Source organism: Acinonyx jubatus, chromosome B3 (assembly GCF_027475565.1).
Source record: "Acinonyx jubatus isolate Ajub_Pintada_27869175 chromosome B3, VMU_Ajub_asm_v1.0, whole genome shotgun sequence".
NCBI classification, from domain to species: domain Eukaryota; kingdom Metazoa; phylum Chordata; class Mammalia; order Carnivora; family Felidae; genus Acinonyx; species Acinonyx jubatus.
The window spans coordinates 61,697,606-61,721,104 of NC_069386.1; the positions used below are offsets into that span (position 1 = coordinate 61,697,606).

A 23,499-nucleotide genomic window follows, 5' to 3' on the forward strand; every position below is an offset into this window, starting at 1 on the left:
AAAGAGAGAGAGAGAGGGAATTCTCCAAAATAAAGATGGCTGTGGCTTCAACTAGGGTGCTGCTGTTGGTCAGGGATTGAGAGCCCAGATCTCCAGCCAGGCAGGTCCTGACACTGCCCTGTGCTGGAAGGGGAGGAAAGGCACAGAGGAAGGGGTCTGCTTTAACAGTGATGAGAGGTGGGGAGTGAGGCTCCTGACCTCCTTGACCCCTTTATCCCTGACAGTCTTTTCTGGTCTGGCAGCTCAGAAGGCTGCCCCTGCTGCTTGACCTTAGAGGCTGAGAGCACAGGAAGCCAAGCCACTGGGTGTCCTTCAGAACCAGCCTGAGAGAGCAGGCTGGGAAGGCCTGGGAGAGAGGTCTTAGAAGAAATGTCACTAGAGGGTATGACCCCCCTTCCATCTTGCAAACTACCCAGACCTACTAACATGATCCCTTTTGTTCCCAGCCACACTCCCCCTACATTGGTGATTTTTAACCTTTTATGGGGTCACAGGCCCCTTTGGGAAACTATTGTAAGCTATGGAGCCAACCCCCCCCCAAAAAAGTCTGTGAACCCACATACCCCATTTAGGCAGTTTCGGGTTCATAGACCCTAAAGCTGAGGAGATCCTGGTGAGTTTGGCAAGTACATGGATCCCAGATAAAAATTTTGCTCTACCAGCTTCCTTGCCTTGTGGAACCAATTCCACCATGCAGAGCTGTGATGAAGCAGACAGAGCAGTAGCAGCTTGGGGCAGGGGGTAAGGAGAATTAGAATGACCTCTGTCCCCCAGGGCCTGTGCTGCCCAAGAGGACAGATCCAGAACTGGTTTGTCCTTCAGTTCCATTCTTGATCCTAAGTAATATCCATGATCATCACTGGCCAGCTTGAGACAATGGCCCAGGAAGAAAACCATTAAGAAGAGAAGGATGGAAGAAAGGAGAAAAAGAGGTCTGTGCGTGGTGACTGTGGTAAGGGCTCCCCAGCGCCCTGCAGGGTGGCTGGGCTTGATTTCCTCATTTCCCCACATGTGTCGTGAATGAGAGGTCACCCTGACCAGCTGATACTCCCTCTTGGCCAGGGCTCCTGGTAAAATACTATACCTGCTTTTGGCTCTAGCACCTGTTTTTGGACACCTGTCAATTCGTGGTGGACTGGGCTGCAGGCCAACCTTGACGCTCCCCTCTTTCCCTTTTCCCTCTTCTCTGGACTTTGGGGATAGTGTTTTCCTGCCCTAACAACCCCAGCCCTCAATATGCCTGGCTGGCTCTCTTTCAGGTACCCTTTGAAGAAGCTAAGGAAGGAATGGGTAGGGAAAAGGTGCAAGGAGACTTCGGCCTCCTCTGGGCTAAGAGTCCTAGCTCCACTTAACTCAAATCTGTCTGAGTTTATAACCAGAGAGAGCAGCTTAGTGGTCAGAGCATTGTCAGTCCCTACTAACCCTGGGGTCAGGCCCGTCATCGACCACCTAGTCTATTGCAGGGACTGGCTGTCTCACTGATTTCTGGCTTCTTCATTTATCTTTCCTAAAATGTAGGCTTGGTCAAGTTACTCATCTTCTATAAAATCTTTGCTGGCTCCCCTTTGTCTCCAGAATAAAGTAGATTCTCCAGCCTGGAATTGCAGGGACACCTGTGTACTCTGACCTGAATCTACCTGTCCATGCCCAGCCTTCCCAAACCTTGGGGTGCACCCCATGACCCCTCATCCAGCCTGCCGTGCTCCCAGGACAGATTCGCCAGTTCAGCACTTGATTCTGCTGTGCCAGGCCTGGGCTGCTTGGTCTGTTTTCTTTATTGAAAAATGTCCCCATCCTTCAAGGCCCACCTCAAAAGACGTCTCCCTGAAGCTTTCCCCAGTGTTTTGCATTCTGAATTTTTCTGCCCCTTCCGGGTAGTCACTGTCCCTGAACATTAACACATTTCATATCACATTCCATGATTTTCCGATCTTTTCCTCTGAGTAAACTGCAAGCTCCCTGGGGGCAGGCACCAGGTGTTTGGCTCCTAACTCAGTATCTGGCACAATGTAGGTATTCAATACATGAGAAATGGCCTGGGGACTCTCGCACTGAGAGTACGAGATCTGCAGGACACATTACTCTCTTGGCAACAACCAGGACCACCTCTGGACGCTGCCATAAACAGGATGTGTGTCAACTGCTCAAGCAGCCCTTGCATTCCTGGTCTCTCCTCTCCTCAGCCAGATGCTCAAGAAGAAGACACGAGGGTCCCTTTGGATGTGTTTGATCTGAATGTCACCCACTAACAGCGCCAGACACACGTGTTCTCATGCTTCCTACAGATTTGCACCTGGAGTTTTTTCTGACAGCCTAGGCAGGCGGGAGGGTGCTTTGCTACCAGGCCGGGATCCACAGGGACCCGCACCTTGCACCCAGCGGACACCGCCAGACGCTTCTAAAAGCTTCCGGCTTTCCTCCCCTCCGGTTTGTACGCTCGGTAATTATTCCGGCCATTCCCGAGAAAAAGAAGATAAAAGTCACTTTGGCGCCCCCTCTCTCTTCTAATAGAGAGGACTCAGGGACTCTCCAGCCCTTCCCCAGCTTGCGTTAGGAACGGAATCTGCTCGGACTATGGCGCTCCAATTGCGTTTCTGATGGGAGCCGGAATTTCGCTCGGCCCCTTGCAATGTTTCCAAGGGAAGGTTCGTACATTCGTGACCGTCCCTGGCAGCCGCCCAGCCCGGGACTTGGGGCTCCACTCGCCATTGGCCAGCCGTGGGCATGACGCGCTGGAGGCGGGGCCTCATCAGCTGTTTGCGGGATGCCCCGAGCGGGCGTATTTTGGAAACAATACCGCGCGGTGCACAGTGGCCTCCTCCCGCGCCAGCCCGCCAGCTGCCGCTGCCGCCCCTGCCAGCGCCTCCCGCCACCCGCCGCGGCCCGGTGAGCGCGCCAGCGGCCGGGGACCGGGCGGAGTTGGATCGCACCTCCTCGGGGAAGTTGGGAGTGGAGTCGTGCTGCGCTTAGGGGCCCGGGAAGGGTTGGGCTGCGGGCGTGTGGGGTGACCATGAAGGACTGGAGTGCTGGGGTACGGGAACGGGGTACGGAACCCTCATCTAGTGCTCTGCTCCACGAGGGAACTTGAGGGTAGTAGCATTTAAGACCGCAAGCAGTTGGGTCCAGGTGGGTAGGGGAACCTGCGGCTCACTGCTGAGCAGACCTGGGCTCCCGCGAACGGCCCTGCCTCTGGATCTGACTTTGGGGTAGGACAGGGAGTTGTGGGGCGTCCTGCCTCTCTGCGGAGTCTGAAGGCTCCTCTCCTTAACAGCTGGGCTCTTTCCCTCCTTCCCAATTGAGTCTGGGCGCCAAGCCCCCGAGTGCTCGTCACGCTGGACCCTGGCGCGGAGCCCTGGCATCACGACTCGGAGGCTGAGACTCTCTCCTGGAGTCACCCAGGTCTGCTGTGTGTTGTGTGGTTGCGTGAGTGTGTATGCTTGTATGTGTGCGTTCCCAAATTTTAGCTCTTGTCGAAGTTCAGAGTGCGTGGCTACTGCCTTCTCCTGGGAGGAGGAGTCTTAAATTCAGCATCCCTGTTAGAGCCCTTAGGGGCTGGGATGGCTCCAGAGCGCTTTGGTTCCCCTTGCTAGGAATAAAGCCTTCCCAGGCAGTGCTCTCAGGAAGTGTGCTCCTCCTACCAGTTTGGACATCACCTTCTCAACAAGGGGAGTAGAGGGTCTCTTTACAGTATCCCAGTTTACACTTGACCTTGCCCAGCTCCCCTCTGGAGGCTCCCACTTACAGAAGAGTCACCTGCAGTTCTTGTGGAGAATGGGTAAGGTCCCCAGGGCTTGCAGAGACACACCCTATGGCTGCATTTCCCCCACAGTCCAGTCCAGGCAAGGCTTGAACTTTGGGGCTTTGCTGGGAGGGGGAGGGGGAGGGGGAGGTGGCTGGCTTCAAAGGAAGAACCAAGACAATGACTCCTGCTTGTGATTAGCTTTGGAGGGCCCCTTCTTAGGCTGGGATTGCCAGCTTGTAGAGAGAAGGTTGAGGGCAGGAGGGGAGCCCCTGCCAGGTGACTGGCAAGACAGCGCTCTGTCCTTTCAGCCGGAAACTTTGTTTCCTGGTGCTGATAAGCTGAAGATCTCCTACCCTTCTTTGGGAAACACTTTCCAGAGAACACCACATGCCTGTTTTGCCATCCGAGTGGGCGTCTCCTCACCAGGGAAGAGGACAAAGATAGGATCACACATTGCTCATGGACTGGTTGGGATGGAGGGAGTTGAAGCAAGCACCTCAGAGAGAGCTTGCATTTGGGAAAGCCAAGATTCTGAATTTAACTGAGATTCCTTTAAGTACTTTACCAAGCCACAGACCATTTGGCTTGTTCTTCAAAGGCAAGAGACGGAGAGACAAAATTCCCAGGGGATCGCTCAGTGAGTCTGGCAGTGACAGTGTCCCTCTGTATCCTTAACCATTCAGGTAGTTGCTGCTGCGGGCTGCCCCAGGGGTCCTAACAGGTTCCTCCTGTGTGTGTAGGGGGCTGAGTTGGGAGCTAAGATGCTGGGTGGCTCCAAACTCAGACTTCCAAGAGCCATCAGGTGGAGCAGGAGGAACTTCTTTATCACCAAGAAACTCATGCCAACAACCTGAGTAGTATACAGGCAGTGAGTGAGGTCACAGAAAGAGGGCTGAATTTCACTTCCTTCTGTGAGGAAGGTTATACCAATCTCACGTTCAGCGCTGACAGGAATGGTAGGCTGTGGGAAAAGAAGATTGAAGTCATGGAGACTCGTGAGTAGTCATGGAGGCTAGTGAGCTGGTGTGGGGGAGGCTGGCCACTTTGCCGGATGTTGGACCTACCATCTAGGCCAAGCTGTGGTGGGCAGACAGCTCCCCTTTGCTGTGAGGGCAGTGTCTAACTTGGGTCTTTCTGCCCTTTCTTCCAGGACACACTCTTACCACAGCGTGGAGCCTGTTTGTTGTGTTGAGCAAGCAGGGGGTGGAGACTAGAGGAGATGGGCAGCTGGGCGGGGCCTAGCAGGTTTGGAGGGAACCTGGCTGCCCTCGGATTGCTGGCTTTTGTTTTTGCTGCTGAGCCTGGAGCTCAGCTCAGACTGGGATGAGAGCTTGGTGGTTACTTCTCAGGGCAGTGAGTGAGTGAGTGAGTGAGTGAGTGTGTGTGTGTGTGTGTGTGTGTAGTGACCACTGTGTGTACAGCCAGTCACAGCACCCTCTGCCCTCCCACAGCCACTCGTAGGGCCTAGTCTTGTTGACATTTCCCCGGGTGTCCTGAGTACTTGCCGTGGTTGATCATGCCTCTGCTATTGCTCAGAGTCAATAGCAGTCAGACTTCATGACCAGAACCAGCCCGGGTCAGAAGAAAAGGCCAAGGTGGGAGTGGCTCTGGGAAGGCCCAGGGAGGAGGTGTGGAGCCTCCTTGAGCAGTGAGGCAGGCCACATTTGGGGAGGGTGTCATCCTCAGTGGTACTTTATCACCAGGTCGTTTGTCATCAGTATCGGGCCCCACTTCCCCCCAGGTAGAAGGGAAAGGAGAAAGGAAAGGGGGAGTCCTTCAGGTTCGGCCTTCGGGCAGGGGACAGCACCCCAGATGCCTGCATTGCACCCCAGCAGGGGAGATGGAGCCGCCTCAGTGTGTGGAGGAGCTGGAGGATGATGTGTTCCAGCCAGAGGATGGGGAGCCGGGGACCCAGCCTGGGAGCTTGCTGTCTGCTAACCTGTTTGCCCAGAGCCAGCTGGACTGCCCCCTCAGCCATCTGCAGCTCTTCCCTCTCACCCACTGCTGTGGTCCTGGGCTTCGACCCACCAGCCAGGAAGACAAGGCCACCCAGACCCTCAGTCCGGCCTCCCCGAGTCAGGGTGTCATGCTGCCTTGTGGGGTGACCGAAGAACCCCAGCGACTCTTTTATGGTGAGTGCTCTTAGCCTCAGGACTCCTCCCATAGAGAATGGGGGAAAAGAGGGGACTTCCCCTCCCCAAACCTGCGCTTTGTTATTTCCTTCCCCAATTGAGCCGCAGGGGCTATTGATTCCTCGACTCTTGTCACCGTGCTTCTCTGCTTGTTCATGCTCTTCACCTGTGCTCCATGGGCACCAACAAAAGCAAATTGCTATGCCATTATTTCTGCCTTTTTGTCCCTTTCTGCAGGGATCCTTGGGTCCATGGTGTCTTCTTGGGTCGGAGAGAGGGTACCTGGGCCTCAGCTTTTACATCTTGTGGCCAGTTGCGTGGCCCAACCTTTTGTGTCCTGGTAGTGCTATGCCTTCTGCCAATTGGCCAACATTGCCCTGGAGAGGGTTACGGGATCTGTGACTCGCTGTTGACCCTGAAGGGAAAAACCCAGCCCTTTCTGGGAGGGAAGGTTTTTGAAGGCACAAGGTGTCACTTGGGACTTTCTGGGCTTTGGAAGGGGAACTGGAGAAAGAGGTTGGGCCTGCCTGGGCTCAGTGCCAGCAGAGGGGCTGTTTCCAAGGCTCGATCAGACAAGACCCCTTCATTTGTGGGCTTAAATGGTTTGTTTTATGAGTAACATGTCCCTCCTCTGGCAAAGGCACAGTGTTAGACACTCAGTCTTCTTTCTTCTTTTAGCACAAAGCTTATGGAGGGAGAAGAAGGGTTCAGAAGCTATCTTGCTATGTCTGATGGAGCATATTGAAGAGACGCTACAGTTATTCCTGGAGGGAGCTACCCCGTAGTTCTTTCGGGAGTCTGGGAAGATGGATAAGCCCGGCCGGCCGGCAGGGAAGAAGGAACAGAGGGAGGAGGCAGGCGGGCACCCCTAGCGGCAGCTCGATTGCCAGCATTTGGTTAGGGTGCAGCGCTGGTCTCCAGGTCTTGCGGTCTGGCCTGGGGCTCCTCCAGAGAGGAACTTGGCTATCCAATGGGTTTGAGGAGTTTTCTCTCCCTAGTTTTAGTTCTATTGCCCAGGGCTCCAGGACCTGAGCCCAGCCAGAGGCAAAAGCGAAGGCACATTTTGGTTTTCTCTTTCTCTCCCTTGCTTTGCTCAACCTAGGAACTCTAGAGAACTGCCTCCAGTGCTTTTCCAGAATAGAGCTTCAACCTGCTACTGCATGAAAAATAAATTGTGGTCAAGCGTAGCTTGGTAAATAAGGACAGAGGGCTGGCAAGTTCACCCATGCATATTACTTCTGCCCTGGCACTGCCTGTGACTAGAGAACTACAGGGAAGGCTAGGACCACTCTCTCCTGTTCTCTGAGTATCAGCTTTTCAACGCTTGGGTAACAGGCAGGTTAGGCTATCCAAACTGGGTGGAGCACCCCAATAAAGTCTCAGCCAGGAGTGTTAGGCACGGGGTAGGTGGTACAGTCGTGGAGAATGCTGAGATGTGGGCCCTCTGTCTTTGCAGGCAACGCTGGCTACCGGCTCCCTCTCCCTGCCAGTTTCCCTGCAGGCTTGCCCCTTGGTGAGCAGCCCCCTGAAGGGCATTGGCAGCATCGAGCAGAGGTACAGATTGCCCGAAAGCTTCAGTGCATTGCAGACCAGTTCCATCGGCTTCATATGCAGCAAGTAGGCATGGGGGCTTGGGGCGGGGGGAGAGTCTGCTGGGGCTGGGGGGCCAGGACCTGCCTCAGCAACTCTGTCTCTGCCAGGCCTCGAGGATATGGTCCCAGAGTTTTGGCCTTGGCTATTATGATCCCCATGAACTGGATGGGCCCAACTGGCTGAGTACTCTTGCCCTCATCTCTGAGCTCCACCTTGGTTACCTGCCCTCTGTCAGCTTGGGCTTCATAATAGCAATTTGTCCCACGGTTTGTCAAGAGACACTACAATCTCTCCTAGGGCCTGGGGTGGCTTTCCTCAGCCTTGCTCAACACACTGTGTCTTCTTGAGGCCAGGTTGGGAGATTGTCCCTCACAGTCCCAAGGGGAAGATTTTCAGGGTGCTGCAGTGAAACTGGACAGTTGGGGGTGCCTGGCTGAGGTGCAGCGGGGAACTGGGTAACCAAGGCCGAGGGATGGGCCTGAGTGGGGGAAAGTGGTGGAACCGGTTGTAACCTGACACTTTCCAGCTGGGGAGGCTGCTCCTCATTGTCTCTGTCTGGGAACCGGGACCTGGGACTCTGGAGAGCGAACCTCGGAGAGGCTCTCCAGACTGGCGGCCCGGTGCTTGGCCGGCAGCCTGGCACCAGCCCCGCCAGGGCGGAGCATCGCGTGTCAGTCGAGCATGTGGCAGAGTCCATCAACAAAGGCGGCGGCTGGCAGGCTCGTGCTGGAGGAGCCCTCCGTGCCACGGGCTGGAGGCTGCCCTGCTCTGCAGCCGCTGTCTGGGCCGGCCCCCAGACACTTAACCCTTCCTCTCTGGGCTGGCTTTCTGGATGGCTGCCAAGGCAGGGAGAGGAGCCCAAGCTGAATCTGTGCTAGTACAACCACCACTGAAGCAAAGGCACGCCACCTGGAAATGAACATGTTCCCTACCTCTGGGACTGTCCCAGCAGTGTGTGTGTGTGTGTGTGTGTGTGTGTGTGCACGTGTGTCTGGAAATCAAGAGAATAAATATCTCATCACTCTTGGGCAGACCCTGAGGTTAGATGGGTAACTTCAGGGGATCAGAGTAGGTTTGACTTATGGGCCAAACCACTGCCAGCACCAGGAGAAAGAGAAGTTGTCTTTTGGTCTCCTGGTCTCCTGAGAACAGACCGCCGGGGGTTAGATATGGTTAGTGCCTTCTGCCAAAGAGTTCTGAGGGAAATCTAGGGCTAGACCTGGTCCTGGTCAGCTCTCCCAGTCCCTCAGTGATCTGGAAGAGAGAGTGGCCCTATGTTTAGATAATAAGGCAGCTTAGCCTCCTCCTTTGGCCCCACGCTCCAGTCCCCAGTCCCTCCGCTGATTGTTTTCTGGAAACTTGGCTTTGAGTCCTCCCTTCAGTCCACGTGTGGACTCACTCTGATTCTGGATTTCCGGCTCTTGGCCTTCTTCCTGCCCGTTCACTCTAGCCTGGTTGTACAGGCCGATGGCTGAGACCAGCTCACAGCTTCCAGTCCCGGTGCTGGAGCTGCTAGAGGACATGGGAGCTGGGGGTCTCCTGGACTCATCTACAGGAGTGTCTGGAAGGTAGCTTTCTTTATTCCCAGGAGACCTCATCTCTCTCAACAGTTGTTTCCCAGAATATTCCTCCCTCCATTGGTGAGTCCCTGTAGGCTTGGTGGCAGGCTGGGAGGATAGGACTAGAACATTGCCCAGGGCCCTTTCTTGCTAACTCAGTCCTGAAAGAGAGGAGACGGTCCTCATCCCAAGGTCTGACCCTGCTCTTTGCAGCTTGGCATCATTTCCCCCAGTCCAGGGCTGCCTCTCGGAGGGCAGCTTTCAGCTATCAGCCAGAGCCGCCCCAGCCTGGGGGAGGGGCAGAGCAGCAGAGCTGAAGGAGAACCGTCTCTCCTGCTCTGCACCTCACCCAAAACTGGTTCCTGAGTTCCCTGTGCCCCTCCCCCTCCTGCCTGCTGTCTACTCCTACCTCACCGTGGCAGGAGGCTGGTCAGCTAAGCCTTTCCAGCCCAGAGCTGGTTTTCCCAAATTTTCCATTACAGAGAGAACCAATCTTTTTGTCTGTGGAATCCTCTTGCTTTTAACCCTGTCCTCCCCACTAACCCTGCTCACAGACCTTCTCCAGGAGCTCATCCTGCAGAAAGCGCTAGGATGCTAGCCACAGGCAGATGGAACACTGGCACACGGAGGAACTTTTAGTAGCTAGTTTTTTTTTTTCTTTTTAAAAGATTATTTATTTGGGGGGAGGGGCGCGTGAATGCACCTACACAAGAGTGGGGGAGGGGCAGAGAGAGAGAATCCCAAGCAGGTACTGCACTGTCAGTGCAGAGCCCAACATGGGGTTCAGGGCTCTGGGCTCAAGATCATGACCTGAGCTGAAATCAAGAGTCAGACGCTTAACCCGCTGAGCCACCCAGGCAGGCGCCCCTTAGCAGCTAGTTTTAAGAAGTGAGTCATTTTCTGACCTTGATTATTACATAAACCAGTCTACTATTTCATATCTTGAAAGTGCTGTTGTGACTCTTACATTCTTTTATTTTCTTTCTCTCTTCCCTTCCCTAATCTTTGCAGGCAAGGAAACTGAGTTACTAGGATTTTTAAATTTAAGTCTCTAGGCTTTGAGTCCAAAGTCAGAAGGCCCAGATTTGAATACCAGCCCTGCCACCTGCTAGCCATCAGGAAGGCACTTGACCTTGCCAAGTGTAGCACCTCTTCTGTGAATTAGAGCTAATACCACAGAATTTTATTGTGAGGATTAAGTGAGAAAATACCAATGAAAGTTCCAGAGACACAGTAGGTACTCTTTAATGCTAGTTTCCTTTTGTCTGTCTATAAGCTTGATCATCTCTCACATTTGTTCTTGTCAGTTCACAGTGCTTTTCCCACTGCTCCCATCAGGCTGATCCCTTAGCAGAGCTGCCTGCCTTGAGCTCCCCTCCACCTGCCCTGCACAGAGACATTGGTGTCCATGCTGTTCAGTTGTAGGACTCAGCCTCATTTGTTTCTCCTCAAAGAATGGTCATTCCTCATCATTACAGGCTGAGTTTAGAAAGCCAAGAAACACAACTCAAGACGCAGTAAGACGTTGAGTGGGCTTGGCCATTTCCTTTCTCCTTAGGTCTGGAATGGTGTCCAAAGACCAGACCGTGGCCATTGGTCCCTGAGTCCTGTAGGGAGTGTGAGCTCCCACTTTTTGTCCCTGGTTACGGACCTCAGTTATTCTTTTTCTGTATCAGGGGAAGCCTTCTTCCTAGGAGATGTGGACCAGAGGGCGTGGGGGTGGGGTACGATGACCGGGTAGTGCTTTGTCGGATGGCATTATGGCAAATTGAGTGCCATGACCTCAGATTCAAACGGTTGCAAATTCCACTGGATGTCAGTTTTTGCTGGCCATAAGCCCTCCCAACATGCTTCCTAGGGAGCATACAGGATGGGCTTCTAGCTCCATTACCCAACTGATCAGTTCTGGGTGGCTCCAATAGATGGAAAGGCAAGGCTTTGAAGGCAGAAGATCAGGGTCAGTGAGGTGCTTGCTGTCAGCTCTTTGGGTCTCCAAAGCAGCAAGAGAGGTGGAGGCCAAGTGATTGGAAGCAAAAGCCTTTCCAAACCAGGTCACGTGCCCCATCTTCCTTTGACTGGGCCAGGAATAGAACTTTCCTCTCTTTGTTGCTCTGTAGCAGGTGACTTCTTGTGGTCTGCTGACCATGGTCTGCCTTGACTCAGGCTCTGTGAAGGTGCCCTGGTGTTTTTGTGTCTGTCCAGCTTCAGCAGCAAAGAGGAGGTACAGGTTTGTTCCCTCACTGTGTTCATGGGCTGCTCTGGCCAGAAGGTGTGGGTTCTGGTTTCTTTTCATTCCACCTGCCATGGTCTCCTCCAGCATGGGCCGAAGAATGGATAGTAGCTGCTGCTGTCCTCTCTTGTCCCAGCAGCGCTATCTTGAAATTTATGGAGGGTATTTCTGGGCAGTGTTAAGAACCCAAGAATCCTCAAAACAAGTAGCTACTGTAAACCATTGAGTGAGTAAAGCTACAGGAGCATTGGAATTCTTTAAGTCGGAAATGGCTTTTTCACTTGGACCAAGAGTGGTTTCATTGAGAATAGTCAGGTCTAGAAAGTCTTTGAATAGTGATTAGACTTTCTGGAAAATGCCCTCTGAGGAAAATTTCAGCCACTCACTAAAAACTATCTTTAGTTGTAATATCACAGAAAGGATCCTAGACTTAGAGGCAGACCTCAGTTCACATCCTACCTCTGTCACTTATGAGTTCTGTGTCCATGGGCAAATCACTTAACTTCTCTGAGCCTTCATTTCTGATACCCAGCAGAGCAGATGTGAAAGCCCATTGGAGATTGTAATACATATAACTATTAAGGTGTGGGCAGTTTAACACTTTGGGAAATGTGTCAAAAGATGATGTTAGGATTTTGCTTGGACCTGTCTTTATAGTTCTTAGGGAGCTCATTTGGAAGTTGTACCCAGAGTGGTGTTTACATCTGCCAACAGCCTGGATCCTTTGTTCAGGGTGCCCTTGAGTGCTTCCTGACCCTTTGGGATGCCCTCCTTGTTGCTGAGTGGTTTTGGGGGCTCAGGCTGTGGCTAATGAGGTTGTTCAGGCCCTAGATGTGGCAGCCCCGGGCAGGAGCCCCAGAGATTTGACCTTAAAGTGGGAAGGTCTCTGTGGAGCCAGCCTCTGTTCCAGCAGTGGGAGGTCTACCTAGGAGGGCGCCTGGGGAAGAGTGAGACTGGGGGAGGGGCCGTGGAGGGCCTCTGTGCGTGAGAGCCAGGCCGGGGCTTGGGGGCCCTGTGTTTGCTCTGTGGCTGGCTCTGTTTATATCGCTCACTATATTTAGCTTCTGAGTCATCAGCGTGGCTGACTAGAGGCCGAGTTCCCCACACAACTCTGCACCTGACTACTCTCTCTTCCAGGAGAAGGGCCTTGTAGTTCCGGATAGTTCACTCCCTCCCCACCAAAGCCAGGCCTTGGGAATGGGAGTTGGGTTTTTTTTTGTTTTTGTTTTTTTTTTTGTTTTTTTCCTTAGGGGTGAGGGGGGGGGGTGATGGGAGAGGAGGGGTTGGGAGAGGTACTAGAAAAGGAGAATAAAGAAAAATCTTTGGTTTGCCTTTTGATCATGTCTGGCAACCAAGAGGGCATGCTCCCTGACCAGAACGAGAACAGTCAGTGTATGTGGTGAAGAGGAGGGTCCAGCTTTCTTCCATGCTTAGCTTGCCTTGTCCTGTCCAGGGAACTGGCCCCAGGCAGGACAAGAACAGCCGGCTGCCAAGGCCCCAATTTGGGAGTCAGAGCCTTGGGGTTCCTCCTCCACAGCCTTGTAGATGTACAACGGATCTGCCACTCCTCAGTCCCCTCTCTCCCTCACTCTCGGCCAGAGCACACACCCCAGAGTTGCTTCGTGAGTTCTTTAGAAGTTGTTCAGTAGTTCCCATGGAGGAGTTCTCAGGCTGTGGGAAGCCAGGTGAGGGCCCCAATGGTTCCCGCCCCCAGAGGCTGTGGAGATGCAGCACAAGGCTCTGGGGATGTGGAGGGGCACATAGCCCGTCCCTCCTCTCCCACCATTCCCCAGTGGCTGAAGCCAGTGGCCTTCAATTGCATTAGAGGAAGCCCTCCTGTCTTCCACTGAGAACCGGCTGGCCCCAGGCTGCCGTTTCTTCCTTGAAGAAGGGATTGGTGTTGCCACGGTGGCAGTCAGTGGCTTCACCGTCCCAGTAGCACTGCTGGCTGCGCTGAGGAAGCTCTTGGCGAGGGGTATTTTTTTTCTTTTTCTGTTTTGCCACGTTGCTCGTTCCTCCTGCGTCTGGGTCAGAAGCTTTCCGGGGCAGTGGGCCCCTGGACCCAAGGGGCTGCCCTGTGGGTTTCAGAATCCTTTGCTCAGCTTGGCAGCCTGGAATTCTGGGCCCCAGCTGTCTCTAGCTGCCTTGGCCCATCTCAGAGCGAAAAGTCAGGGATTTCCCCAGGACTTCCTAAGTCTGTTGAGAAGATAGCGCTCCCAGGGCGGGCGCTCTGAGCACAGGGTGTTGAGGGAAGTGCTCGGCAAGGTTAAGTGGGGGCCCGCGTTTTCCCTGTGCTCACTGTGGAGAGAGAGCTGTTCAGTGCAGCCACCAGGCCAAGGCCGTACATATACTTTTCTCGTTTGATCGCCACAGCAACCTCGTACTTCTAGAGCCCATTGTCCCCATTTTATAGGAAACTGAGGCTCCCAGAAGGGAGACAGCATGCCCAAGTCACACTGTAAGTGGCTGCACTGGGAGCCATACAGCTCTGACTCATCCTAAAACCACGGTCTTCCCGCTACCTACCTCTGCTCTCAGCGGGAACCTCCTAGAAAACAAGAGCCTGAGGGACGCCCACTTACTGCCCTGACCCGGCTCTGCCTCCTGTAAAACTTGGTTCTCTGCTCTTGTTTTCTTCCCTCAGATTGGAAAATAATTGAGGACAGTTTACATCTTGCTCATCTTTGCGTCCTTCGAAAGTCTTAGCTCGGTTGGGTGCTCGATAAAAGCTTGCTGAATTGAACAAAAATATCTTCTCGACTTCTCTCAAGTGGAATTTTCCTGAAGTGTCTCTTATCTCTGTGTTCCTGTTCTCAGTGGCAAGGTTCTTTCCCTCAGCTCCTGCCAGGGTGAGTTTAGAGTGTGACAGTAAAGGGACGAGGTAGGAAAGCGTCACTTTGGAGAGTGTGTGTCTCCCTGTAAAACAGCGTATATGAAACTCTGCATTTTAAAGAAACTGAGCGTGGTTTCTGAACATGATCTGAAGTTATCATTTCGGAGCAGTTTTTGGCTTTATTTCTGTTTGATCTTCAGTTAGCTCTGCCTCTGAAAGGTCTATTTTTTCTGGTCCACAGCATCCTTACTAAATAGTTAATGATCTGGAAACAATGTCTTTAAGCATACTAGGGGAGCAGTTCAGTGGCGATTCTCTTTGAAAAGTTAGTACTGTTTTCATGACGCGAATAAACATACTGTAATCTTTTAGTGGAAAAATGTAGCTCTGGAGTCAGAGGCCAGGGGTCCAAATAACCTCCCCTCCCAACGGACTATGCTTAGGGTAATGTTTCCGAGCCTTTGTTTCCCCATCTGTAAAGTGGGATTGATCACACCTGTCCTTCCTGTGTCCCCAGATCTTTGTGAAGAGCAAATGGAAAGATACGAAAGCACTCTAAGTATGAGATATTATAAACTGCTGTCAGTTCGGTAAATTGCCACTGTTCCTTTCAAGCGGGGCCACAGCATAGATTTGCTCTTTCCTCTGTTCTTTGGGGTGAAATTAGCTTTTTGCTAGAGCATCTGGAACACCGGTGACACACAAAGCCCCCAGAGGGTGTGAATTGGATCCAGAGGGAGAGAGGCAGAGGGAGATTGTTATCCGGGGAGGGGAGGGAACGCTCTTTGTGCTTAGGGCAGAGGCCACGTGGGATGAAACAGAGTTTGATTTGTGTAATCCAACCTTGTCAGACACCACAGCCAGCTCTTTTAAAAAAAAAAAAAAAAGAAGAAGAAAAAAAAAGCCTTTTACTAGTTGGGCCTCTCCCCAGGCAAGAGGCTGATACTATCACATCAAGTACATCTTTAGACCTGGCCAGACATCAGTTGTTCCTGGCCTCAGACAAGTGGGTTATCTTGCGAGGCTGACTCTTCTGTAGTTGGTCCAGCGTGCACTTGTTGAGTACCTACTGTGTGTCCCTGCGAGTTCCCTGGTACACAGGATGCATGGCTGTGCAGTCACTTGCCGTACCTTGTGCACAGTGGGGGTAACTTGAACACTTGTCAGCTGATTGCCTTCCTCTGCCGGCCACAGCCAGAAAGCAGGCCGGGGTCAAAGAAGAACCCTAGGTCTCCACTGCCTGGCTGTGCTGTCTTAACTAGAGAAGATATTTTTATCCACTATATTGAGACCCTTTCCCTTGGACCATTCACCTCCATTTTTTCCCTCCATGCCTTGGTCTTACCCTCTGAACTCTGATTTTGAGGGCTTCTGGTGTAAGCTTAAATTCCCAGCAGTATCCCATCCCCTGTCCCTCAGCCCCCTCTCCCTGAGGGTACCCTGACTATGTATCCTGAGAACCCCTGCTTTTTTGCAGGTTCCCTGACTTAGAGGGGTGCGCAAGCTGAGTTTGGGAGAGTTGGGCCTTGCTCTGGGGTGGGGATGGGACGTTGCATTCATTGATCTCAGATTCTATGCTCTGTGCTATGCCAAGTGCCTGACAGTCAGAGGCCAAGCATACTCCTTCTTGCTTCCCCCTTCCTTCTGCCCTTCTCCTCCACACCTTCTCCTGGAAGGATCTGTGTTCTCTGGTGTCTTGGTGTTCTTGTATTCCTCATCCTGTTCAGTGAATGTCAATTTCCTTCCTCCTTACTATTTCTCTCCCTGGCCTCCCTTCGTGCCTTTTTTTTCTCCTTTTGTTTAATTTTTTTAAATATTGTATTTATTGTTGTTCCTCATAACCAGGGGATTCTCTGATAGTCTTGGTATGAAGCAGCTTGGTTCATTTCAGAAAAGGGCCTTTTGGGGGCTGTCCTGTGACAAGAGAAGACCAAGCAGAATTTGTGTGGCATCTGCTGATGCCCAGAGAAGGGACTTCTGAGGCTGTGCACTGGTTACTAGGCCCTGCTCTTGCTGGTCTCCAAGCCCACCCAGACCCTCCAACAGGCAGGCTTGACTCAGCTGAAGGTAATCGTGGATGACAAACTTCCCGTCACAGACCTTAGGGTTGGAAAGCACCTCAGTGGTTTCCAAATGCCTGTCTGTGGCCTGGCTGCCTCAGAACCACCTGGGAAGGATTTACCTCTTGCTTGGCCAAGTCATTATTCTGATGGGAAGAGATTGAAGGAGACCGAAAAAAAAAATACTAAGTCATGAAGTGTTTTCTTCTAGTCCATAGGATCACAAGTGATTTTATTTTCTCCTCTCTCATGTCTTGTATGTTCCAGTTTTTCTACAGTTAACATGTATTACTTTTATGACTAAAATATATAATAAATGTTACTTCTGATTTTAAAAATGTCAACCCAGGGAATTTGTTCAAAGTACAAATTCCTGGACCCCTTCCATAGAGATTCTGACTAGCTGGTGTGGGTGGAACCCTGGGACTCTGTATGTATAACAGCTCCTCAGTGGATTCTGTGACAGTCAGGTTTGGGAACCACTGGTCTAATAACCGTGCCTGCATTTCACTTATTAGGGAAGTGAGGACTCACAGACAGGCTAGTGGGAAATCCCAGCCTACAGCCAGGTCCTCTGATTCCTGGCCCAGGGACCATCCACCGCCCAGTGCCTTCCTTGCTGATTCATGTACCCTGAGGCCTGTCACAGGCAGAAGCATGGGACCTGGGTCCTTTCCGAAGGTGGGCCTATGTGCCCTGCCTCCTGTATCTAGGCCTGCCTGTGTCACCCAGCAAGACCTCAGCCTTCTATTCTGACAGGGCTCTCTGGCCCACAGCTGTTTCTGGGTCTCCCAACACCTCCAAATGATGGGAGTGAGAATGCTGCACTGCCTCATCCCCAGATGCCTCAGGCCCCAGGAAGTTACCCAGGCAGCAGGTGACCTCCATTAGGGGAATTTGGGGGGAAACTGAGGCGTACATAAATGGGATTGGCCTAGGCCCCAAATCATAGAATTGTAATCTCCCTTCCTTGGCCATTGAGCTCTTTTGATATGATTTAGAGAAGGGGAGGAGAGAGAGTCTGCTTTGGCATAAAGAAAGGTATATGCTGGCACTCAGAACCTAATGATAATGGGTAAGGACATTGCTCTAGGGCCAGGTAGTCTGGATTTAGTTCAGTCCCTGCCACCGACTAGCCACGTGGCCAAGTTGCCTAACTCTTTCAATGTTCTCATCTGTAAAATGGGGATGAGAGTATATAGCAACCTCATAAGGTTGTCGAGAAGGCCAAAGGAGTTTAATGTGTCTCCAAGTCCCCCGGGGATCTTGTCAAAAATGCACGTTCTGATTCAGTAGGTCTGCATTTCTAGTAAGCTCCCAGATGATGCTGAGGCTGCTGGTCCATGGACCACGCTTTGAGAAACAAGGACGTAAAACACTCAGAACACAGCCTGCTACATTCAGTGTTACTATTCTTGTCATGATCGTGGTTGTTATTCTTACTTGGCCTTTTCAAACAGGCACCTGAAGAGACTTGGAATTCCAGCAGACTGGCCTCTCTGGGGACCGGTGTTTTCCTGGATTTTCCTCCTGTTCCGCCAAATGACCTTTGCACCTGTCCTGGGCAGCAGCTGGGGGCGGGAAACAGGAGGAGGGGTGCTCTGCCCAGCTGCTGCAGGCAGGCCAGAGTCTTCAGGTTTTGCAGCTGAGTTCGTTTTCACGCTACTTTACTCTAACCAGATTTTGTTAAGCCGGGTGTGTTTCCTCTTTTTACTCATCTTTGTTTACAAAACACAAGGAAGCCATCATTCTCCTGCACAGTCTGCCAGGACTCCTCTGTGGCACACCCCAATTTCCCCTCCTGGCAGTAACTGCGACTCCAACTTTCTGGGTTGTTTTCCAGGCTTCCTTCCTTGGGGGAAAGGGGCATGCTGTTGCCCCAGACAGGGGGCGTCCTCTTCACCTACCTTAGCAGGGCCCTGAGGTCGGCCTCAGTTGACATCTCACCTCCCTTCCCTTTGTGGCCTAAGGTAGGGTGAACGGAACCCGCGCTGTTTGGAACCCACACGGGTCCCCGGGGGAAAGTCCCGGAGGCCAGGGCCGGCCGTGCCCATGAAGCTCTGAGGGGGCAGGAGACCTGGGCTCACTTTCCATTCTGCCACTGACTTACCCTATGCTCTTCATCTGAGAGGAGTTGCCTGGTAGGGGCCGGGGCAGTGATTAAAGACAGCCTAAGAAGCGCCCCGGCTCTGCTGACGCTTCACACGAACATGCTCACTGCCACGGCTACTGAAGTAATCCAGGTCCAGCCCGTGCTGGCTTCCTCCTGCACACTAGCTTTTTATTCCCCTATCCACTGAGGACCCTGTGGAGAGGGCCCCCATCCAGTCCTCCTGCCTGGCAGACAAAGACAGCCTCTTCCAGCACCCCAGTCCCTTTGGGGCCTCCCCTGGCCCCCGGGGACATGGTACCTGTGTGGGCGGGGCACCAGCCCCTGAGAGCCATCTGAGAGCCACTGACCCCTGCCCTTTGCCCCCAGCTTCCCTGCCTGACAGTAGGACCTGGGATAACCCCCAGAGAGTAGTGTGCATTCTTTGTTTTTGTTTTGTTTTCAAGTATGTTCTTGCTTAACGTTTAATTGGCTCCAGTCAGTAGGAAAGCGCTCCAAGAGGGATTATTTATGGCTTACTGTCAAGAGCAGCTATAAAAAGGGCAGCACTGAGCTGGAGATGCTGGGAAGGGAGAGAGGGCAGGCATACAAGTGTGTGTGTGTGTGTGTGTGTGTGTGTGTGTGTGTGTATGTGTGTGTGTATGTGTCCATGTGTGTGCGTGTTTGCACTGGATGAAATCAGATTTTTGCTGCCTCAGCAGTGTGGTTTAAATTGAAGATTAACCCTTTGACCTTCACAGTGTCAAATCACTTGCAGATGGAGACTCCCCCCCTTTTCCCCCTTGTTCTCTGTGTTACTTTGGAGTTGGGGGAGGGAGGGGGCACTTCTCTTTCTTTCTGAAGAAAGTTTGTTGTTCGTGCAGCTGAGGTTTGAGGGGCTCAGGAGCCAATCTGATTAAAAGCAGCACTTGGCTAAACTCTGGAAAATCCTGCAAGCAGGGGAAAAAGTTTAATCCTCTTGTGCACAGTGCATAAAGAGCCTGGTCTTTTCTTTTTAATGTTAAAACTGCAATTGTTTTTGGAGCACTCAACTATCTCCCCCTCCTCATCAGCCACTCCTCCCATTCCATCCCCCCTCCCCCAGGGTTTGCTGTACTGATAGGATTAAAGTGCTGCCCTCAGACTTGTTGATCTGCACTTTTATTGGGAATGATAAGGAGTCATCAAGGCTACAGGCTACATTTAGGAATTATGTTGATTTTTTTTCCCCCCCACCGCCTTCCAGCACCAGCAAAACCGCCGTCGAGTGTGGTGGCAGATTCTCCTCTTCCTACACAACCTGGCTTTGAACGCAGAAGAGAACAGGAATGGGGCAGGTCCCAGGTGAGGCTGGGCTGCCCTCCTCGCATGGGGCACCACAGGAAGGACATCAGCGAGGACTGAGCCCGCGTCTTGTGAAGTTTATTCGTTGCTGTTTTGTGTTTGCATTTTAAAAGTTTCTGTGTACATAAGACGTACCCAAGTGAGACCTCTTTCCCTGTTCAGGACCTCACCAGGAATGAGGGCCTTTGTCAAACACTGTTGAAGTAGAGGCTGATGTGTCTGTGATGTGGGACCTCCCAAGGGCTCGGACAAGTCAAGTCTTCAGTGAGCCATTGAAGATGACCAGGTAGTGATGTTCTCCAGCGAGTGGACTGTAGTTTTCCCCTAGGAGCTTGGTTAAGAAATTAGGAGACTGGATTAGACTCCTGGTTGCACCAAAACTATCAGCCTTCTACTGTGGATGTGGACGGGGCCAAGACCTGACAGTCACACTGCCTTCAATCCCCCAGGGCCTCAGCCAGGGGCTTTCCAGCTGAGCAACTTCACTAGGCCAGTCCGCCAGCCCCGTATCTGGGTTCTCCTTTGGCCCAGCCAGTGCCTGCCCCAAGGGCTCAGGGATTCTCGCCCAGCCCCTGTCATCTCCAGCAAGACCTCAGGGAGGGTTGGGTTTCTCCAAGGACCCCCTCACATATGACGCAAAATGAACCAAACTTCTGGGTGGGCCTCAAGTCTTACTTGGTCTCGCCCAGAGGCCCCAGGATTGGTCCCGATGTGCCAAACCTCTGCCACCTCTAGCTGCCTGGGACTGGCTGGGCGTCAACCACGGATGAGCCACATAGCCAATGAACATGCCACAGACAGCAGCTGGTGCCTTCGTCAGCTCTTCTTTCAAAAGAGCCAGCCAACACACCGCTTTCCTCCCCCAGGATCAGCACTCTAGAGCATGAAGGGGCAGGATTACGGTGGGGCTGGGAAATGCGGTGGCCATCCCACCTATAAGAGGAGTCAGCCCTCGAGGAACCCAGACCCCCTGGTTTCCTTGGAAACAACATACCTCCTCCCGCTTATCCCCATTCCTTTTTCACACCTAGTGGGATACAGGCAGAAGCCAGCACAGTGGCTTTGTCAGCTGAAATGTGTCTTTTAGAGTAACCGACAATGATTAGAGTGTGGAAACGGCAGAGCTGGGTACACGTTTCCTGTCTTCCTTCAGCTTCTAGCTAGGCCGGGAGGGCGTGCTCTGGAGCTCCGTGGGATCACAGCTGCCTCTGAACTTCCCTCCTCTCCCTGCTGTGGCACTAATGGAGAGAATTTAAAGCAGCCAGTCTAGCAGCTGTGATAGTAGATGCGGGGAATCTGGAAAGACACGGGGAATCTGTTAACCACACACCGCAGAAATTAAATTATAATTTTTGCATATGTACGACAAGATAACATTGGTGCTAATGTGAACCAAGGCCCAAAGAAAAGGCAGAGAAGACCTCAGGGCTCCCCAGGGAAATTGGAAGAGCCCAAGTAGACTCTTAACTCTAAACAAGTCCAAGCTCCTCCAGTTCTACAGAGAGGAGGTCTTCAGTACTGTTGAAGGAAGCATTAATCTACTGGATGTACAGTTGGGCAGGTTGTTCACTGCACAAGGGCACCTGCAGAAGAAGAGAATAGATGCTAAAGTCCAGCTCATGCTCTGGCCGCCAGGCTACATGCCCTGGTGTCGGGCCATGTCTGCTCAGAGGAAGGGGTGCCTTTCCTAATTTGCACGAAGGTGCCATATGGGCTCACAGTGGCCCTGAGGCGAAGGACCTCAAACTGTGCATTAGCCTTTGTTTTGTTCTGCTTGGATGTTCTGAGGTATTACCTCTTCTTGGCTAGAATTCCATTCTCAGGGTGTGTACCATGGTTTGTCTGCTAAGAAGATGGGTTCCTGCTCACAAGAAGGAGCCCAGGGAACAGGTGAAGACCGGCTCTGGGACACGCTGACCATTGTGAAATGCAGCCTTTCTTGCGTGTCTCCACGCCATTTTATGATGTGCATCGGACATGTGTCGTTTCCCCCCTCTCCTGGACCGAGACTATGACGGGCAGGGTGCTGATGTGTGCTCCAGTGGCACACATAAGAAAACCACGATTATTTCTGCCAGCCGCTTTGAACCCCTCCTAGTAGACTTCCCACCTAAGCTGAATGAGAGAGCAAAGAAATATTCTAGGTGCCGAGAGGCAAAGCCATCAGCTTCAGAGATCTTGCTGGCCCAGGCAGGATGTCCTGTGGCCTGCCCTGAGAACTGAGCCCAGAGTTTGACAAGCCCACCTGAACATTGAGCCTGGGGCCAGGTGGAGGGTGGTCTGACTAGCTGTCTCCATTTTATGTGACGCCAGGAACTAGCTCACTATCCTAAGCAAGCTGGGGCAAAATTTTAAACCCCTCCTTCCTCTTCCCCAAAAAACACCCAGGAGGTAAACAGCCCCAGGAAGGAGAGAGGTTCCTCCTGGCTGGCTATTTTTAATTGGCCTAGTGATCTAGACTGGCCCCTTCCCCCTCGGCCTGCTGAGTTGGTCTGAACATTCCTCAAGTCCAGCCTCAGGAGACACATCCCTCCCTCTGGGCCCCCTTTCCCCATCCCCCCACCCCCGGGAGCATGGCTGTGTGTAGTTAGGGGGTGGAGAATCAGATTTGGAGGGAGGGAGACTCTGACCTGCCTCCTGACCTGTAACCAGCTGAAGACTTATGGAGTTGTTGTGGTTTGCCGAGGGTGAGGGGTGGGAGAGGGGCTGGAAATGTTCCCTTCATTATAGAAAAGCCCTGGAGGGAGGAAGCCTGATATTCAGGGTCAAAATAGCCCTTCTAATTCAAAACCCTAGAGTAGGGGTTTCTGGAAGCTGGTAGACAGAACTGGGAGAAAACCCCACCCAGGCCAGACATCTGACCCCTTCAGTGGGTTGGAGGACCTGACCTGGCCTCTCTGCCTTTGCCTGCTTCAAAGTTTGGGCTGCTGGAGAGCTGTCCCCGTGGCCTTTTCCTGCTTAGTCCAAGGGAGCGAAAGATCACCTCCCAGTGACCTCTCCAAGCCCTGAGGGGTGTGGGTCTGTGTCCAGAACTTACGTGTCAGGCGTGCTCAGAGGGACCCAGCTGACTTGTCTCACTGCCCCCCATGGCCCAGCCTCATACAAGGATGGCTCCAGCCGGGGCATGGCAGGGAGGGGGTTGTTTGGGATGGTCAGCCAGGGCCTCCACCGGGAGCTGGAGAGCCACTGTGCCTGTCCTGGTCAGCAAGGAGCACACTGAGAGCTGGCAAGCTTGTGTCGTTTGGTAGACTTGATGAAGAGGGGGTAAGGAGAGTGGAGAGCAGCAAAAACAGAAAGACTTCTGCCTTCATGGTTCAGCGGGGCTTCTGGGAATCAGTGTTCAGCCTGGGCTGCAAAAAGCTACAGGGCCCTCTGGGTGCTGAACCCTGGCTGGACTCAGTCCAGGAAGGGGTTAACTTATCAGCCTTCGAGGCTTGTGGGCACACTGTGGGCAGGGGGCACATCGGCTGGTGGGGACTTTGAGCTTTGAGGGAGTAACACAGAAAGCCGAGCTCTTCCATAGATGCACCAGCCTTGCAGGCACAGGTGCTGAGAACAGGCTCCGGGTCTCCCTGCGCCCCCGCTGCCTGCACAAGTGGCCAGCGCCTCTCCCTCCTCTGTGAGTGTTGCCCAGTGGGCTGCCCCATCCCTCGGTCCACAGGGGCTGCAGGGGGAGACCCAGTGAGAATGTAGCATTTTGCTCAGCCCAGGTTAGTTGTCCTGGGTTCTAGGCACTCTGCCTCTGAGAGAGAGACAGGGAGAGAGAGGGAGGGGAATGGGGATCCGTTGTTTTTTAACCTGTACAGAGTGTTCGGCTTTATGTTCTTCACATGCATATATGTGTGTGTGTGTGTGTGTGTATATATTTCCCCCATCAATTGGTACAATTTTTAATAAAACCATTTAAAGCAGAGCTG

The 23,499-nt window shown here is 52.7% G+C and overlaps 1 protein-coding gene across 1 annotated transcript; it reads left to right on the forward strand.

Moving 5' to 3' along the window:
* The first annotated feature begins 2,749 nt into the window (after window positions 1-2,749).
* BMF (Bcl2 modifying factor) lies at window positions 2,750-23,493 on the forward strand. Its single transcript, XM_027066916.2, is given in 7 exon segments — window positions 2,750-2,829; window positions 2,831-2,886; window positions 3,272-3,310; window positions 3,313-3,399; window positions 5,578-5,874; window positions 7,331-7,491; window positions 19,485-23,493. Coding segments are annotated over 7 exon segments (807 nt in total). The 5' UTR covers window positions 2,750-2,764; the 3' UTR covers window positions 19,587-23,493.
* Window positions 23,494-23,499: the final 6 nt, after the last annotated feature.